This window comes from Echiichthys vipera (genome assembly GCF_963691815.1).
Source record: "Echiichthys vipera genome assembly, chromosome: 20".
NCBI lineage: Eukaryota > Metazoa > Chordata > Actinopteri > Perciformes > Trachinidae > Echiichthys > Echiichthys vipera.
Genome location: NC_139845.1, coordinates 23,548,962 through 23,562,628, shown reverse-complemented (window position 1 = coordinate 23,562,628; position 13,667 = coordinate 23,548,962). Strand labels below are relative to the sequence as shown.

General features: G+C 41.4%; 1 protein-coding gene across 2 annotated transcripts; it reads right to left on the bottom strand.

Annotated features, from left to right (window-relative positions):
• Positions 1-377: 377 nt before the first annotated feature.
• On the bottom strand, positions 378-11,959 carry LOC310962332 (uncharacterized protein). 2 transcript variants are annotated; one of them, XM_083934746.1, is made up of 3 exons: positions 11,695-11,959; positions 11,047-11,442; positions 378-1,983 (listed from the first exon to the last, which is right to left on the bottom strand). In XM_083934746.1, exons 1-3 carry the CDS (start codon positions 11,864-11,866, stop codon positions 803-805), a joined length of 1,749 nt encoding a protein of 582 aa, XP_083790872.1. In that variant the 5' UTR covers positions 11,867-11,959; the 3' UTR covers positions 378-802. The 2 variants fall into 2 exon arrangements, with proteins under 2 accessions (XP_083790872.1, XP_083790873.1); XM_083934747.1 differs by lacking the exon at positions 378-1,983 and adding an exon at positions 9,924-10,054.
• Between the last annotated feature and the right edge of the window lie 1,708 nt (positions 11,960-13,667).

Sequence of the window (13,667 nt, the reverse complement as noted above, 5' to 3'; positions counted from 1 at the left end):
TTATAACCTTTCAACAACAGGGTAATTCAGAGTGCTTTACATAAAACATTTAAAATGTATAAAATTAAAACTAAAAACAGCCAAAATAATTACAAACAAGCACATACAATATAAAAACATACATAAGACCAAGACTATGAATAGAACTAGAACTAGAAGTTAAAAATGAATTCATTTTTATTTTCGTGTCTGGTCACGTTTCCATGACCCATCCCAAACAGGATTATACAGACACCTAAATATATACAACAAAAACTAAGCCTTCCAGCATGCCAGAGCATATGTCCACAACAACCAAAAACTAAACATATAAATAAAAAATAAAAATAAAATAAACAAATAAATAAAATAAAGTATAATAGGATTTGTGCCGATACACAGACATGGCCCAATAGATACCAAAACAAAACAATACATAAGCATTAACACGTTTCATGTTTTTCTCTCATACACCAGTTTCCTCCTCCTGTCCCAGGCTTTGCACACAAATTCAGACAACACACAAATTATCAAATGAGAAACTTAGTTACAGTGCTTTAGTCATGCTGCCATAGGCCTAATCTGCCAGGGGCCCTGTGACACTGAGCTTCTCTCTCCATGTATTAATGTCTCATTAATAAATGTTTCGAACTTAACTTGTGCTTTCTCATCTTTATTTCTCTCTGATGACCGTCCACTAGAGCCAGGTTCTGTCTGCAGTTTCTCATGGGGACAGCTGAAAATGTTATCATAAATGTGTAGCCGAAGGGTTTCTCTCCTGTATGTGTCTATTCAGATGTCCTTTAAGGCCAACTTTTACCCCTCATTCTAAGCAGATGATTTGTTTCTCCCCTACATGAGTTCTTAAGTGCCTCTTAAGGTCTCCACTTTGACTGAAACTATAACCACACTCTGAACAACTGAATGGTTTCTCTCCTGTATGGGTTCGGAGGTGTCTCTTCAGATCTTCACTTTGACTGAAACTTTTACCACACACTGAGCAACTGAATGGTTTCTCTCCTGTATGAGTTAGGTGGTGTCTCTTCAGATTTCTACTTCCAATGAAGCTTTTACCACACTCTGAACAGCTGAATGGTTTCTCCCCTGTATGAGTTAGGTGGTGTCTCTTCAGATTTCTACTGTCAATGAAGCCTTTACCACACTCTGAACAGCTGAAAGGTTTCTCTCCTGTATGAGTTAGGAGGTGTTTCTTCAGATTTCTACTTTCAATGAAACTTTTACCACACACTGAGCAGCTGAATGGTTTGTCTCCTGTATGAGTTCTCATGTGTGCCTTCAGATTTCCCTTCTCACCAAAACTTTTTTCACACTCTGAACAGCTAAATGGCTTTTCTCCTGTATGGATTCTGTGGTGTCTCTTCAGAAGACTATTTCCAATAAAAGTTTTACCACACACTAAACAACTGCAAGGTTTCTCTCCTGTGTGAATCATCATGTGTATCTTCAGATGTCCCTTGTGGCCAAATTCTTTCCCACACACAGAGCAGATCTTTTTTTTCTCTACAGCTCTACATCTTGAATGACTGGCAGGAGCTTTGCATTTATTCAGAGAGTTTAAACCTGACTGAGGGTCTCTGGTCTCCTTCAGATCATCACTGTCTTCAGGCTCAGGTTTAGAAGAGTCTGCAGGTTTGTCATCAGCATCTGGTCGTAAATGTGAATCTGGATCAGAGTTCCTGGCTGGTTCTGGTCCTCCACAGTCCTGTCCATCAGTTTTCCTCTGTTCAGTTTGTATCTGATGAAGCTGTGAGGACTGAGGTTTCTCTTCATCATTTTCACTCTTCACATGGACAGGAGTGAATGGGAACTTGGTGATATCAGCCTCCTCCAGACCTTGAAGCTGATCTCCATCATGACTGATCCAGAAATCCTCCTGTTCCTCTTTAATGTGTGGGGGCTCTGAGTCGTCCTGGTCCAGACTGGAGCTCCACTCCTGCTGATGTTCTTCACCAACAATCACTTTCTGGACATCTGAAGGTAAAGCTGAAAACACAAACAAACAAAAATGTGAGCATCAATGTGATCTAAGAAATAATTTGCTAATTAGAAATATCCATCCATCCATTCATTCATCCATCCATCCATCCATCTTCAACCGGTTGTCCCTATTGGGGTTGCGGGGGGCCTGGAGCCGATCCCATCTGACATCGGGCATGAGGCGGGGTACACCCTGGACAGGATGCCAGTCTATCGCAGGGCACTAATTAGAAATAGAAACACTTTGTTTTCCAGGGTGAAATTTGTATGCAACAGTCCAAAAAACAACACTGGATGTTGGTGATCTGCAGGCCCTCTGATGGCACTACATTACAAACAGAAAACCATTCTGTAATGGACATCACTGCATGGGCTCAGGAACACATCCAAAAACCATTGTCTGTGGACACAGTTGGTCTCTGCATCCACAAATGACAGTTGAATTCTACCTGCAGATTGGGTGTTGAATGTGTTGATGATGAGATACATTTGATTAGGTGATTGGAAGGTAGCAACGGTAAAATGATCGAGGGTCAGCTTGATCTGTTTCAATTCACTTGAATGACAGCGCAAACATCTAAACAAAGTGGCAAGAAAAGCGTCCAAGGCAACGACACATTAACTTTTCTGTGTTAAAATGTTAAAGTTGCTGTGGCAACATTAGTTCCATTACATAAACTATATACAACACCTCTCCCTTTAAAGTTATTATCAATAACTAAATAAATAAATAACTTTATTTCTCTCTCAGGACACTTTACAGAGTAGGTATAGACCATACTATGACTTATTTATGATTTACATAGACCCAACAATTCCTCCGTAGAGTATGGTGGTGATGAAAACCTTCCCTATTACAGGTAGGAACGTGGGACAGACCCAGCTCAGTGGAGGACGGACATCTGTCTGCACCGGTTGGGGAGATAGAAAAGGAGAGAGAAAGAGAGAAAAGACGCACAGATGGACAGAGAGAGACAGACACAAAGACAGACAGAGAGACACTTCCAGAGAAGCAAGCAACCACAAAAGTAACAGTTACTATAATAATAGCTAAAGTAATGTGAATATGACTTATATGTTATGACAGTAAATATAGTAGAATATTAGAAACAAGCACAGCCAAGGTGATAGAATATGACAATGCTAATTATGGACGTCAATATGATCAATGATGAGTAGTGGCAATAACAGCTGTGATACAGTGAGACATACCACTGATGGTGTTTTTATGGCAACACATTTTATAATTTATAAAACAAATGTCAGTTTATATGAGTAATAGTTATAAAAGCAGCAGCAGGAAGCGTCATGCAGGACGCCCAAGTAAAAAAAATGTTCTTGCCAAATAAAAAATTGCCTCTTTTTGTTGCGTCTGTTTCAGTACTTTTCATTGAGAGAACGGTATTATATAGCTATACATGCTTAGAAAATCATGTTATTAATTTAATTTCAAAACACTGAAATTCAAAACAGTGCAAAACTTTGACAAAGGAAACACATTAATTACTCATCAGAACTACAGATGGGACCGATCCAATCCAGTCTGCATCTCTAGTCAGAACTCCTCATCACTGTCTTCAGCAGACACCCTCTCAGACACCCTCTTGCCAGTTATTCAGTCTGACGTAACATCCTTTCAAAATAAGATTTCGGGGTCCAAATGCTCTGTCGAAATAAAACAGATAACAACGACCGAACATGTGAACAATTACGATCACCTCTTTCGTTAGTTAGACATCTTTTTCATCAATAAGAAAGAGGTAAAATTACAATTACATAGTTTTTGAAAAACTCAGATCTGTTCAAACAATGGGGAACACGGCACTACGGCGTAGAAATGCGAGGCTTGGACCGGCTTGGACCGGCTTGGACCCGGAAATCCTATTTTGAAACTGAGCCACATCATCATATAATTTTATAGCTACTACAATGTTTTGCTTTATCATGCATAAGTTATTGCACAAGCACGATTGGGACAAACATGTAGCCCTCTAAAATTAAGTTGCATGGGGAATATTTTAGTCGCATTTGGCGAGTGGCAACCACTAGACTTTACAGCCCTGCACACAGCGCAGCGATCTAGTTGGGTAATACGGTACTATGAGTTCTTTAAGATGCGACAGACAGAGCCTGACCAATAAGAGCTTTGTGGCATCTTAAGAAGAAGCATTTTCAATTATATTCTAGATTTTACAGGTAGCCAGTGCAAAGAAGCTAATACAGGAGAAATATGTTCTCTTCAAGTTGTTTTAGTTAGTACACAAGCTGCAGCATTTTGGACCAACTGGAGACTCTTAACAGACTTATTGGAGCAGCCTGATAATAAGGAGTTGCAGAAGTCCAGCCTAGAAGTAACAAATGCATGGACTAGTTTTTCTGCATCTTTCTGAGACACAATGTCCTCATTTTTGCAATATTACACAGGTGAAAATATAAAGTCCTTGTCGTTAGTTTTATGTGAGAATGGAAGGACATATCCTGATCAAATATAACACCCAGATTCCTTACTGTGGTGCTGGAGGACAACACAACATCATCCAGAGTAATAACACTTTCGCTATTGAGTTTCGGAAGCCTTCTGGGCAAAGTACAATAGCTTCAGTTTTATCTGAGTTTAACATCAGAAAATTGCAGGTCATCCAGCTTTTTATTTCCTTATTGCACATTTGAAGTTTATCTAACTGATCAGTTTCTTCTGGTTTGATCAATGTATATAATTGGGTATTGGCTGCTCCAATCTCTGTAACAGGATGTGATGGTCAATAGTGTTGAAGGCAGCACTAAGATCTAGTAATACAACTACAGAGACAAGTCCCTTGTCTGGAGCTATTAGGAGGTCGTTAGTCATTTTTACCAGTGCTGTCTCAGTGCTATGATTCATTCTAAATCCTGACTGGAAGTCCTCAAATAACTCATTATGTAAAAAGTCACACAGGTGATTGGCGACTAATTTCTCAAGGATCTTAGAGAGAAAAGGAAGGTTAGATATAGGTCTATAGTTGGCTAGAATCACTGGATCAAGACTTTTTAAGAAGAGGTTTAATTACAGCTACTTTAAAAGACTGTGGTACATAACCTGCTGATAAAGACATATTAATCATATCTAATACAGGAGTGCTAACTAAAGGTAACACTTCTTTAAGTAACCTAGTTGGAATAGAGTCTAGGGGACAAGTACAAGGTGTTGTTGCCGAAATAGTAGAGGTTAATTTGTTACAGTCAGTGTAGAAAAGCAGTCCAAGAACATATCAGGTCGTACAGTTGTTACTAAGTTTCCGGGGGTTGAAAAAAATTTGTGCCAAGCGAGTTGATTTTATCTCTAATAGTTTTATGAATAAAGAAGGTCTGTGAATGTTCTCATTTGTCCAGGTCATCGATATCCCCAAAGCAATTTCAGTCAACCATAACTGGACTTGGTTATATGTCTAGAAAGAGGTGCAAACTTTTCAACTTATTAACTCAGTGGACAGAAACATCAAGTTCACCAAAGAAGATGTCTTTCTTTCTTGTCTCTCTTTCTTTGACTCTTTGACTGTGACATCCATATGGGGAATGATAGAAGCCTCCATATTGGGGTATACAGAAAACCCACTCATAAAAGATCAATATATACTTCTTGACTCCCTCCCCTGGAACACAAGCTTGAGAGCTGATAACGTACCCATCAGCTCACAGGCCCAAGGGGAAGAACGCAAGCACCTGAGAGGGGCCCTCACAACTTGTGGTAACCCCAGCTGGACCTTTGTGAAAATGGCAGCTGCTTCCAGAAAGAAAACTAAAGGGGTTGAACAAAACAAAACAAGAGAAGAAAATCAACATAGTCATCCCGTACAAGCAAACACTGCATCCCTGTGTATTTCAAACCCAGTAACACACTCAGACAGAGACTAGTACATCCCAAAGACAGACCACCACACACCCACAAAAGCAATCTGGTTTATGCTGTTCATTGCAACAAGGAATGCAAAGATCTCTACATTGGAGAAACAAAACAACCACTGCATAAACGCATGGCCCAACACAGGACAGGCCCAAACAGAGGAGGAGGTCTGAGACACCACTTATTTCCAATTTGCAATGCTGCCCTTTCATCCCTTCCCAGGAGATTTAACAATCTAACCTCAAAGAACAACTGTTCACAAATGGCCTCCTGTGACGCCAACAACTGTCGTTAAGACTCAATAGAGCACTAACGAAGTCAAAACCAACTTCCCACCAACAACTGTCACTCCAACGACGGTGGTTTACACTTGGAGCACAAAGGGTTTCAGTGACATCATCGGCCTTGTGAGAGGTTAAATACCTGGATCTCCACACCAGTTAGTTGGACCAGTCCATGCACATGCACTGATGAAGCCTCTTGGATGAGAGGTGAAAACGTCTTCCTAGACAAACAACCAAGTCCAGTTGCTTTTGACTAAAATTGCTTTGGGGTTAAAGAAGGCCATGAAGTCGTTACTACTGAGGGTTATAGGAATACATGGCTCAATAAAGCTGTGGTTCCCGCTCAGCCTGGCTACAGTGCTGAAAGGAAATCTAGATTTGTTTTTATTCTCCTCTATTGAAGATGAGTAATGGGCTGCTCTGGCATTACGGAGGGCCGTCCTATATATTTTTAGACTTTCTTACCAAACACAGGGAGGGCAGAGAGGTGTGTAAGACTGCAACCCTGCTTCCTGGGTGTCTGTGGTAAGGGCAGCGCAGAGGGTTGTATTAAACTGTGACTCTGCTTCCTGATCCCAACAGTTGGTTGTTGTCATGGTTTAAGACCACTAACAAATTTGTCCAGATTCTTACATACAGTATAAGAGCTGCACCCTCCAAAGGAGGATGAATACCATCTCTCCTAATAAGACCATGTTTTTCCCAGAAAGACTACCAATTGTCTACGAAGCCCACATTATTTACCGGGCACCATCCAGACAGCAAATGGCGTAATGATGACATGCTGCTATACAGGTCAGGAGGACTTGAAATGTGAATGAATGGATGGTTAACCCTGGGTACAGTCACCCAGGAGGACCCTGGCTGCTCAGGGCTTGCCGAGGGAAGGTTAGCAGAAGCTTACGCTACACTATGTGGCTCTTTCTGCAGTGTTCTTTTCATCTCTAAAATGCTGTGTTTTACCACATTTCCCACATTTCTTCTCATTTCCCAACAATTGTCTGTCCTTTGACTTGCCTAGTTGTCGCTGGTGTGGTTTCCAGTTTGTGATTTTATGTTTAAACTGCACCTCCTGTACTGATCCTGCAGTGTCATGCACTGATTGGCTTTTTTGCACACTACATCGACCTGATGCGCAGGACAGCCTGTCATCAATTACTGTCCCCAGATATTTATACTGCTGGAAAGACTCTACAGCTCGGTCATTGATGAACAGGGCAACAGTGGCTGGGCGGGTCTTCCTGAAATTCACAGTCACGCCATTGATGGAGATGGGTGTGGGGGGAAGATTTACTCCTGCGGAAATCCACCACTAGCTCCTTGGTCTTAGTGGGGTTTAGAATCAGGTGATTAGCTACACATCAGTTGATGAAGGAGTCCACAACGCCCCTGTACTCCTCCTTCCCCTCACTGACACAGCCAACAATTGCAGAATCTTCAGCAAACTTCTGCAGGTGGCAGGACTCAGAGAGGAGCTGAAAATCAGAGGTGTACAGGGTGAACAGAAAGGGGTAAAGAACAATTCCCTGTGGAGCTCCAGTTCTGCTGACCACAGTGTAAGACACTCCGTCGTACAGTCTGACATACTGTGGTCGACCCGTCCAGTAATCCGTAATCCAGGAAACCAGGGGAGGGTCCACCTGCATCGCCGTCAGCTTACTTCCCAGCAGAGCAGGCCGGATGGTATTGAACGCACTGGAGAAGTCCATGAACAAGATTCTCACTGTGGTACCCCGCCTGTCCAGGTGGGCGCAGGCGCGGTTGAGCAGGAAGATGATAGCGTCCTCCACACCTAGACTTGGCTGGTAGGCAAACTGTAGAGGGTCCAGTGATGAGCTGACCAGGGGCAGAAGAAGTGACAGGACCAGCCTCTTCGGGGACTTCATCAGGTGCAACGTCAGCGCCACCGGTCTGTAGTCTTCGGAGGTACGGGACGCACCTTCTTTGGTACTGGTACCAGGCAGGATGTCTTCCACAGCACAGGGACCTTCTCAAGACTCAGGCTGAGGTTGAAGATGTACTGCAGGACTCCACTCAGCTGGGTCGCACATGCTTTGAGGACCCTCGGGCTGACATCGTCAGGACCTGCTGCCTTGCCTGGGCCTTGTCTAGCGGCTGTTTCTGTTTTTCACTGGTTATATTTGTTATTTACGCCCTTGTATAAATGTGTGTTGTTAGTGACTGTCACAGTGATAGTCAGAACACGTTACACAGAATGATAATTTAATTCTTATTTTGTCAATTGAAAGTAGTGCTGCAGCTTTCGAATCTTTTTGTAACCGCGTATTCTACTGATTATTCCAACAATTCATTGTATTAAAAGATATTATAATTTTGTGTAAAAATGTATTATAATTTGCATTACGTGCTTGTGTGTGTGTGTTTGTTTGTGTTTGAGTATGCACATGTGTATAAGAGGGAAAGAGAGAGATGAGATGTATGTGTTGAAGGCAATACACCATAGATTTACTATGAATAAGTTTACTATTTAAACAATTCAAGGTGGTGCATAAAATCTTCTAATGCACGTCTTTAGTCAAACAGGTTTCAAAGACATATAGATTTATTTAGAAAATGAATTAGAGATAGATATTATCAGGAAGAGCTACTCACTCTTTTCCTGTTTACTGTAACAACAAGCAACGTATAAAAAGGGACTGACACACCTCAAACAAAACTATAAAGACTCAGGTAGGAAAAGTTACGTTTAACATGCATTAAAACTAAACATAGAGGCATAAAGGATAACTAGCGTTACACTGTAGACGATGCTGTAAACATGGCCCTCCACTTCATTCTCCAGCACCTGGACTCAGCAGGAAGTATCTTCACTTTTGGTAATTTACAACATGCCATCATTGTTTTGTTTAATGTATATGATTAAAGTACATCCACATTTAAGGTATTTGTCTATGTTCCACTAAATCAATATAATAGTTTCCTCTGATTATATCACTGTGAAATACACAGGCTCCTACATAGCTATGACATAATAAAGTGCTTAACAGATAAGACTTCCCCCACATTCACACCCAAAGTGATGGGAGGCGATTAAATCGCCCGAACGCGAGTATCGCGTCGCTTGATCACATTTGTCATATTTCTGATCATCACTTCAACTGCAGGTAGCAGCCGAGGCAGCTAGCTAACTGAAGCTAGCCCTTGGCACCACCTACTCTGCTGTTGTGCTAAATGGGAAGTGATAATAGTGCTAACCAAGGATCTGAATGCTTTTAAAAAGAACAGAAATGAGCTCTCAGAGGAAGTGTGTGGCTCTTAAAAGAGCTGTTGTGTTGTAGGGAGATCAGGCCGTCACAAAATGCTGCCCGGTCTCCTATAGATCAGACCAGCTTTACTCTGCTCTGACAGCTTTCTTCTTCTTCTTCTGGATTTTTAGCAGACTAGGTGCCTAAAGGCACGTCGCTGCCATCCACAGTCAATAGTATTATCCATTATATTATATCCTTAGGAACAGTCTGGTTTCCCCTGAAGCAACATCACGTGTCATTGCGTCATTTACATTGATTTGAATGGCAGCGTGGCGCTTTCATCACCTCCATCACTTTTGGTGTGAAAGCAGGGTTAAGCTGATGCATATGATAATTTAAGTCACTTGTTCTCCTACAATGAACAGTAGTGTGACATGATATTTTTGTCATTGTTTTGGTATTTTTATTTAGCTATAGCTAATAACTTTTTTTGTTTCATAAATATTTACAGAGTCAATGCTAAAATATGTTCAAGGCGCAACACAGCATCAGGAGGAAGATTCAGATGAGGAGCAACTCTCCACAAGCAGCCAACAACCACAGCACCCTGAACAACTCCAGCAACCATCCACCGTGTCTGAAGGCTCCAGTTCAGTACAATGCTGTGATGAACCATCCTCAAGTCCAGCTACACGGACATTTCCCTGAGGGGAAATTCAAGAAAGTATTCTATGATGACAAATTGTTTTATATATTACTTAATTTATACATTTTCTATGTTATTTATTTATTTAATGTTTATCTTCTCCCTGACCATTCTGACTATTTGTGCTTAGCCCCCTTAAGCTTAGCAGCGGCCCTGACTATCACAATGTGCACAAAACTCCAGGTCACATTATTAGTATATAATCTGATGATATAACTGGCAATAAAGTCGATTCTGAAAGACAGAAAATGGTAAGAAAATATATCCGTCCTAGTTTCTCAGACATTCTACAGAATAAAAGTTAAAGTAATTTTTGATGCAAAAATGGCAGAAATGTTGTTTTCAGCCTCTGAAATTGAAAGATTTCCTGTGCACTGTATATATACACTATGTATATAATGGATTCTATTTATGTTATGTACAAAGTGTTTATTTGCTGACCCACTACTGCTGTTACAAAATAGTTTCCAAGTCTGGGATCATTAAAGTAATTCTATTCTATTCTATTTCTCTTTTTAAAAATGATATTAAACTTTTATTGTTGGACATAATGTGACTTTTAAAAGCCGGGACACATTCTTTACTATTTTCTGACATTTTGTAGCCCAAATGATAAATGGAGAAAATAACCAGAGGTTTAATCAATGATGAAAGTTTCAGCTCTAATCTAATGCAAAGTTTTGGTGAATTAGTTAAATGATTGTGTTCTTCCTGATGGCAGATCTGGGGTCAGTGTGAACAGAGAGAAGAACAAAAGCCTGATGCCTGCAGCCATTGCAGCCCTCAACAAAAGGCCAAGATAAAATAACTCAACAGCTTCACTCTGCCACGTACTGTATGTCTAAATGTTTATCCTGTTGTGTTTTTTTCCCCTTTTGCGTGTATTAAATGTCAGTGTGCTGCCCATAAACTGTACGGTGATGTGGAAAAGAATTTCCCCTCAGGGACAATAACGATTAAAGTCAAAATCAACAAGTAAAGTGAACCAACCTGCTCTGTGTAACCGAAGCTGAGGGTTGAAAACAGCGTCCAGTAGTTTCCGTTGTCGCTCGTTCTCCTCTTTAGAACGACAAAGTTCCTCCTCGTACTCTGCTATCGTTCTTTCAAACAGCCCAAATATCTCTTCAACAGCTGCAGTGAGTCTCTGCTTCATCAACGCTCTCAGGAGGGAGGACTGAGGTTTCTCTTCATCATCTTCACGTTTCACAGGAACAGAAGTGGATGGGAACTTGGTGATATCATGACGTTGAAGCTGCTCTCCCTCCTGACTGCTCCAGAAATCCTGCTGTTCTTCTTTAATGTGTTTCCCCTCCTGGTCCAGACTGGAGCTCCACTCCTGCTGCTCAGGAGGAACCTCTTCTTTAACCACCAACAGCTGCTGGACGTCTGCAGGAAGCAATGGAACATTACTGACCACTCAGACTCAACATAAATCAATAACAATGAGAAAGAATAACCATTAATGATGAGCCCTCTAAAATCAGTAACAGTCTCACTGACGTTGTCCTCTCTGCTGACACCAGCGGAATTTAAAGGGAGGTCATCAGACTTTCACTACGTCAGGTTTTTATTAAACCCGGCTGGTCTGAGGTCAGTATCAACAGAGTGTTAACAGAGAAGAACAAGTAAAGGGAAAACCTGCTCTGTGTGACTGAAGCTGAGGGTTGAAAACAGCGTCCAGTAGTTTCTGTTGTCGCTCGTTCTCCTCTTTAGAACGACAAAGTTCCTCCTCGTACTCTGCTATCGTCTCTTCAACGGCCGCAGTCAGTCTCTGCTTCACCAACGCTCTCAGCATTTGGACTTTGGTCATTTTTACACAGTGACAAAAAACTTTTCTCTGCTCAAACTCCGTCACAAACACTGTTTCTTCATCCAACGGTCACTCTGACTAGCGCCATGTAGCTAACTTCCAGCTAGCATGCTAGGCTAGCTTGGATAGCTTCGCATGTACCGGGAGATGAGTGCGAGGAGACACATTCAGAAACAAAGGTGAACAGCACAGAGTTCATTCAGACACACAGAGGCTGTGATGGAGCTCACACACACTTTCGAAACACAACAACGGACTCTGTTAACACACACATTAGCGCTGGACACCATCTTGCTCAAAGTGTGACGTTAGCCTCAGTAAAGAATACAGTTTCCGGGACAGATGAGCTTCAAAATAAAAGCCCAGGAGTATTACATATATGTAATCAGAAAAACCCACGATGATTGAAATATTTAATAATAACATTTAGTTAACTTTAATGTCCATTATTAAACCTGGAAACGAAACTTCAAAACCTTTATCAACACAAACTCAGAGGTGGAAAAAGTACTAACATAAGTAAACTAAGGCAATCCACCAGTACAAAGAAAAGTGCTATAAAAAGCATATATTATTATTATTATTATTATTATTATTATTATTAGTACTATAAATAAGAACAATATAATTGTGAGTACAAATCTGACCAGGCTACGTTACTGAAATCCGCCGTGGCTCTCAAAGCACTGAACACATGTCCTATTAAAGAGTAGGTCAGCAGACGTGCACATTGCCTGGCTTTAAGATGTATAATGCAATACAATAAAACAGCACTATTTCACCCAGCTGTGTGAAGAGCAGGTCAGTTCCTACTCTAGACTAATGGAAACTAGTGAGGCATCATCATGCTCAGCTTTGACTTAAGGTCCATTAAATGACAAACACAATTACACAGAGGGAACTCGGTATGGAAAGCGGTGAGACATGGCAATGGCAGTGGTAGAAAAAAAAACATAGTAGGATTCAAATATGACAGGTTGTATTTATTATGAACTTTACAGTGATTATTATTAATTATTTTTGTTATTAGTTACAACAGTAATGCCAGTGAGTATTGTTTATTTCTTGCTGTACTGGCTACCTAGGGACACACCAGCGGAGAAACAATAGGTAAGGGAATGTGGTGCCGTCTTCTTTGCAGTGCACCACTCCCCTCTTTAACCTTCCCATAGTTGTGTTCCCTCCGGGCTCTTTTCTGGAGGTCGACCAGTGATGAGCGCCCGTCTGCCCCCAGCGGAGTCTTGTGGCGAGCAACACATATTTGTGTGCTCATTTGCAGACCCTTTCTTGGCTGCATTTTGATGTTACGCGCAGCAGCACTCCTCATCTTCCCAAATGTAGACATTGCAGAGATCGGGCCGCTGTCAGTATGGATTTTCTCACAGGATGTCACAAAGGATTCTATTGGGTCCTGAAAGGTCTCATCCTTTTCCAGCTTGTCCACAAGTTCATCAAACATGGAACTGAGACGACCTTTGAAATGCTCAGCTACCGACTTCCTTTGAGATGACGCTTCTTCAGCTCCAGAGACGTCTAATGGAGTTGGGGGAGTGCTTGTTCCAGCTTGTTCTTGGGTGCCTATTTTTCAGAAACACATGTTCATTTCTGATCCCGGCATGTGATCGGAAAAGGACAAAGAAGGAAAACACAGCAAGATATGGCTCACTGTTCAGTTTAATTAGTTGGCCTGCTGAAAACTGACAGTGTTGGGCAGTCTTTCTCCTTCTCAGTCTGCAAGCCCAAGAACCAGCTCTCTCTCTCTCTCTCTCTTTCTATCTCTCTCTCTCTCTCTCTCTCTCTC

Bases quoted from the DNA above. Each gene is read 5' to 3' on its own strand.
- LOC310962332 (XM_083934746.1), bottom strand. From the start codon at position 11,866: ATGACCAAAGTCCAAATGCTGAGAGCGTTGGTGAAGCAGAGACTGACT. The intron at 11,443-11,694 runs GTTTTCCCTTTA...TGCTTCCTGCAG, and splicing joins GCTTCAGTCACACAGAGCAG to ACGTCCAGCAGCTGTTGGTG. The intron at 1,984-11,046 runs GTTGGTTCACTT...TTGTGTTTTCAG, and splicing joins GCTTCGGTTACACAGAGCAG to CTTTACCTTCAGATGTCCAG.